Source organism: Rhinolophus hipposideros, assembly GCF_964194185.1.
Source record: "Rhinolophus hipposideros genome assembly, chromosome: 3".
Lineage (NCBI taxonomy): Eukaryota > Metazoa > Chordata > Mammalia > Chiroptera > Rhinolophidae > Rhinolophus > Rhinolophus hipposideros.
In genome coordinates this window covers 108,798,398-108,804,851 of record NC_138049.1, presented here as the reverse complement: position 1 = coordinate 108,804,851, position 6,454 = coordinate 108,798,398, and the positions used below count along the sequence as shown (strand labels likewise).

General features: G+C 38.1%; 1 protein-coding gene across 1 annotated transcript; it reads right to left on the bottom strand.

Moving 5' to 3' along the window:
* Positions 1-251: 251 nt before the first annotated feature.
* OR14J1 (olfactory receptor family 14 subfamily J member 1) lies at positions 252-1,217 on the bottom strand (the record flags this gene model as incomplete). The annotated part of the gene is made up of 1 exon (XM_081030491.1): positions 252-1,217. The coding sequence occupies one exon, from the start codon at positions 1,215-1,217 to the stop codon at positions 252-254; it is 966 nt and encodes a 321-aa protein (XP_080886617.1).
* Positions 1,218-6,454: the final 5,237 nt, after the last annotated feature.

The window sequence follows — 6,454 nt, the reverse complement described above, 5'->3', positions numbered from 1 at the left end:
ATGTTAAATTATTCTAGCCAGGCCCCAATCTAACTTCTATTTCAGAAAAATTTACTAAAAACTGCTTTAAAATAACACTTGAATTGGAGTGATTGAATATCCTTAGATTCATAACATCTTACATTTTGAAGAATTATATTTTGTGAAGAATGTAAAGAATAGAAAATTTGAAAGGGAATTCTGGGAAGAGATCAGATTCACCTTCTTATAACCTAAAACAGAATAACAATATCTTTTATTTGTATGGTTTTCTAGAGTTTAAAAATGGCTTTTAAATACATCTTTCTCTGAGCAAATTCTTGTTTTGACAGCACCTTCCTCAGAGATGCTTTCATGGCTTCATTCCGTAAACTGTAGATAACTGGATTGAGTGTTGGAGGTAGCACAGTATAGAATATGGAGAACATGAGGTCCATACCTGATTGTGAATCTGAAGGGAGCCTTAGAAACTCGAAGCTTGCAGCTGACAGGAAGAAGGTGACTACAAATAGGTGTGGCAGACAGGTAGAAAAGACCTTGATCCTGCCCTCAGCTGATGGGATTCTCAGCACTGTAGAGAAGATGTGAATGTAGGAAAGCACAATGGAGATCAAACACATAAATGCTGTTGAGGTGGTGAATGCAGCCACTGCGATCTCATTAATGAATTCATAAGAACAGGCTAGTTTCAGCATCTGAGGCACATCACAGAAGAAGTGGTGAATGACTCTCTCCCCACAGAGAGGTATGGAGAAGTTAACAGCTGTGTGCATAAGTCCAGAGAAGCCTCCAGCAATCCACACAGCTATCACTGCATGCCTACAAGTACAGGGATCCATAATGGTCTCATATTGCAGTGGTTGACAGATGGCTACATACCGGTCATAAGACATCACTGTGAGGATGGCCACTTCTGATGAGGCCAGAGCTATGAAAAAGAAAACCTGAAGAATGCACTGACCAAGAGAAATGTAACCATTGTCCATAAGTGAGTTTACAATGGACTGGGGGACTGTGACAGAGATGAAACAGAGGTCCAGAAGAGAGAGATGCTTCAAGAAGTAATACATAGGGGAATGGAGGCAATGGTCCAATGTAGTTATGGTGAAAATGAGGAGGTTGCCTGTCAAGGCCAGCAGGTACGTCACCAAAAACAGCAGTCCATGTAAAATCTGAAACTTACGGTCATCAGAAAACCCCATGAGGATAAATCCACTCATTGAGGTCAAGTTGGCCATAGTTAATCTGAAGATAGCAAGTATGATTCTGTTTAGGAAGCCAAAAAGAGTAGGAAAAATGTATGATATTTAATATATCTATATATCAATTAACTCAATGTACTCAGCATAGAGCTACTGAAATCAAGATTAATTCATCCCTGTAGTGATTAGGTAACATTTGATGCAGAAAAATCTTAAGTCATTATTCAGATATAGAACTCCTAAATGTGATCAACAGCTTCACGTAAGTTGAAAAGTTATTAGAATTTCCTGGAGCAGTTTGGATCATCAAAGATGAGATTTTTTTTTGGATCTTACACATTTTATTTAAATGTCAAAAATGAAAAAAAAAATTCAGCACTATCTTACTCTAGGGCAAGAGTTTGTGCATCATTTGAGACATTCACTTTATAATCCAATTTCTCAAATTTTCTTTAGCATCTCCTTTCTTCATAGAACTGAAAAAAATTCTACAGCATTGGTGAAGAAATCAAGAGGCAGTCCCCAAGCTCTAACAGATGACACCCTTATGGAGAAAAACAGACATGCCTGAAATAATAGGACAAGGTCACTTTGGTGGAGTTGTGAAGTAAACCATGAAAACACCAGGTCTACAAGGAAACACTGGGGTCCCCCAAAGGAACACAGTATTTTCCCAGTGGTTTGTATAGTGTCTGGCCCATGATACATTTCTCCTGGCTTCTCCCTTTAATTTCTTCCTGGTGATGTGGTGATTCATTCTTTCATGCTGGCTTGGAAGCCTGCATGAAATATTCCAGAGCAAAATAATATAGAATAAAGAAAGTAGATAATGCAGAGGCTTGTCAGCCCCATTTATCAAGTACGTCACGTACAGCAACATACAGAACCTTTTTTAAAAATTAAAGTTTATTGGGATGACAATTGTTAGTAAAGTTACATAGTTTCAAATGTACAATTCTGTAATACATCATTTATATATCACATTGTGTGTTCACCATCTAGACTCAGTTCTCCTTCCATCACCATGAATTTGATCCTGTTTACCCTCATCTATCACCCTCTCCCCAAAATTGATGGAGGTGATGGAATTCTTTGCCCTCAACAAAGTCAGTGAAAATAATACTGGACACTACTATCATTCCATCTTATATATGGTACCTTAGTATTAAAATGATGCATTATAATTTCCTTTGTAAACCATCTAAAATGAAGTTGTTTATACTACCTTGGATCTAGGAACAGATCAGAAGCATACTTAGGGGAGATATTAACTTAAAGGAGAATCAGATTCCTTGTCCCTGAAAAGCACTTAATATTTTTAAAATATGAAATTTTAAAAACAACTTCCCAGAGCAAACTTGAATAGTTAAAATAACTATCAAAATTGTAACATGCAGATGCTGATACTACTTACTAAGCATTAAATCCTAAGTTTTAGGACTTGATAGATCTTGCAACTAATTGATGATACCTTGTCCTTTTAATTTTCAAACACTTGGATGACTGGTATTTTTACATTTTTGATCAAATTCATTTGAACAAATAAGGAGACTTTCCAAAAAGTATTTAATTCTTACTATATGATAGTCAAGATGCTAGGTAATGGAGTATAAAATATTATGTCTCGAGAAGAACTGGATCAAAATGGCAGCGTGAGGTGAGCCTCTGTAAAGCTTCCCTGGAATTTACAACTAATCGAACAACAATAACTCCACAAAGGACTCACTGCACAGCAGACAGCCAAGACAAAGGGGCCCACTACTGAATTCACCTAAAGGTGAGAGAATCAAGCGAGCGGGGGAGGAGGGAAGGGAGAAGTGCGGAGATGGAGCCGTGCAGGCGCAAGACACAGACCTAGCTCAGTGCTCGGAACTCACTGCATCCCAGAACTACTGCAGCTTTGGGAGAGGGAAGAACTCGGACTGCTAGGGCTCTGCTTATGGCCCACAAGGCTGAGGGGGCAGCATATAACACAGCTAAACCCAACGCTCACGACAGAGACCTCGGAGAAAAGACTGAGGGAAGAAGGCTGAAAATGGTGGCTTAAGCCCTCATTTCCGAGCAGAGAACGGAAGCCTTAGGCACTGAGACTAGCCGCCAGCTCCCTACCCTCCCAGAGCTCACCCAGCCCCCACCTGCTAGTGTTAGAAGCGGAACAGTAGCAGTGTCAGATCAAAAGAACACAATATTTGCTGTTCTGAGAACCATGGACTGCAGACACATTTTCGCAGCCCAACAAGTTCCGGCAAAGGGGAGGAAGCTGGGGAAGTGGACTGGCTGTGGTGGTGGTCGCCGCCATTGTTCAGGGCCACCTCCCACAACTACCCCACCCTTGGCCCACCTATCTGAAGGGATCCCTGCAGGAGTAAACATAACTGCTGAAACATACAGGCTCTGAATCTGGTGTAGAAAGAGCTTTGGAACTTCAAAAACTCTCCACATCCCCACAGGGACATGGTGCCCTATGACCCAGGCGAACTGTTAACAGAGGAGAAGCCCATCTCCCAGTGAATCCCCTCATTGTGTGAGAAGCTGGAATAGTACAGAGAAAACATAGCACTAATGTGTGACAGAGGGAAAAAAAAGGCTGCAGTCAAAGAGAAAATAAAACATTCTCCCAACAAGTATTGGAAAACAAAAGAAAGACCTCTTCCTATCAACCTGTTGCAGAAGCTACTCCTGTTGATGTCTACGAGGAGAAATAATAAATCAGTAATTGCAATGAATAACCAAGGCAACAAGACAGCTCAGAAAGAAAGTGAAAAGTCTCCAGAAAAGGAACTTAAACATATGGAAATAATGTGACTTAAATGACAGAGAATTCAAGATTGCAGTTCTCAAAAAACTCAACGAGATACAAGAAAACACAAAAAGGCAATTTAATGAACTCAGAAACACAATCAAAGAACAACATGAGCATTTTACAAAAGAGATTGAAATGAAAAAAACAAAACAAAAGGAATTTCTGGAGATTAAGAACTCAATAGAAGCAATTAAGAATCAAATAACCAGCTTAGGTAGCAGAGTTGACCAGATGGAGGAAAGAATCAGTGACGTCAAAGATAGAAACCTGGAAATTACACAGATGAAAGAAGAAAGAGACTTGAGACTTAAAAGAAATGAAAGAACTCTACAAGAACTTTCTGACTCTATCAGAAAGAGCAATATAAGAATAATGGGCATACCAGAAGAAAAAGAAAGAGAGAAGGGAACAGAGAATATATTTAAACAAATTGTTGATGAGAACTTCCCAAACTTGTGGACAGAACTGGATCCTCGAATCCAAGAAGAAAATAGAACACCTAATTACCTCAATGCCAACAGGTCTTCTCCAAGGCACATTGTCTAAAATAAACGACAAAGAAAGAATCCTCAAGGCAGCCAGAGAAAAGAAGACGGTAACCTATTAAGGAAAGCTCATTAGATTATCATCAGATTTTTCAACAGAAACTCTACAAGCCAGAAGAGAGTGGAACCAAATATTCAAAACAAGAGAAATTATGAGCCAAGAATAATATAACAATAATATATCCAGCAAAGATATCCGTTAGATATGAAGGAAAATAAAGACCTTTCCAGACATACAGAAGCTGAGGGAATTCTCTAATAAACGACCTGCACTACAAGAAATACTAAAGGAGGCTATTCAACCACCATCAATAGGGACAATTTGTGGCAACATAAAAAGGGGGTGAGTAAACGCCAGAACCAGAATATGGGAATGAAGAAAGTAAGCGTTCTGAAGAAAATGGAATACACTAAATATCAAACTTTCTTTTACATAAACTCAAAAAAAATTCAGAACTGAAATATATACTGTAATAAAAGAAGAAGCAGAGGGAAACATCATAGAATACCACCACACAGAAATAATAGACAACAACAAAAAGGCAAAGAAACAATGGAGACACAGCCTTACCAGAAAATTAAAGATAGAACGACAGGAAATCCTCACATATCAATAATCACCCTAAATGTAAATGGACTGAACTCACCAATAAAGAGACACAGAGTAGCAGATTGGATCAGAAAACTAAACCCAATCATACGCTGTCTCCAAGAGACACATCTCAGCTACAAGGACAAGCATAGACTCAAAGTGAAAGGTTGGAAATTGACACTCCAACCAAAGGGGACCCAGAGAAAATCAGGTGTAGCCCTAATGATATCAGATGAAACAGACCTCAGGGTGAAAAAGATACCAAGAGACAAAGATGGACATTTCATAATGGTAAAGGGGACTATACAACTAGAAGACATAACAGTCATCAATATTTATGCCCCCAATCAGGGCGCACCAAAATATGCCAAGCAACTACTAACAGAACTAAAGGGAGAAATTGACCAAAACACAATTATACTAGGGGATTTAAATACATCATTGACAGCTATGGATAGATCATCCAAACAGAAGATAAATAACGAAATAGCAGCCCTAAATGACACATTAGATGAAATGGACATAATTGACATATATAGCGCACTTCATCCTAAAACATCAGACTATACATTCTTTTCGAGTGTACCTGGAACATTCTCAAGGATAGACTATATATTGGGATATAAAATCAGCTTCAGCTAATTTAAGAAGATTGAAATCATACCAAGCATATTCTCTGATCACAAGGCTTTGAAATTGGACATCAACTGCAAAAAGAAAGCAGGAAAACACACAAATACATGGAGATTAAACAACATACTTTTAAAGAACGACTGGGTCAAAGAAGAAATTAGAGGAGAGATCAAAAGATACATAGAAACAAATGACAATGAAAATACATCCTACCAAAATTTTGGGGATGCCGCAAAATCAGTTTTTAAAGGGAAATTTATATCATTACAGGCCTATCTCAAGAAACAAGAAAAATCCCAAAAAAATAACCTCATGTTACACCTTAAAGAACTAGAAAAGGAAGAACAAGAGAAACCCAAGGTCAGCAGAAGAAAGGATATAACAAGAATCAGAGCAGAACTAAATGAAACAGAGAAGAAAAAGACAATAGAAAAAATTAATGTGACAAAGAGCTGATTCTTTGAAAAGATTAACAAAATTGACAAACCCTTATCTAGACTCACTGAGATAAAAAGAGAGAAGACACTAATTAACAAAATCAGAAATGAAAAATGGGAAGTTATCACAGACAACAAAGAAATACAAAGGATCATGCAAGAATACTATGAAGGACTATATGCCACCAAATTCAATAACATAGAAGAAATGGACAAGTTCTTAGAAACATGTAGCCTTCCAAGGCTGAATCATGAAGAACTGG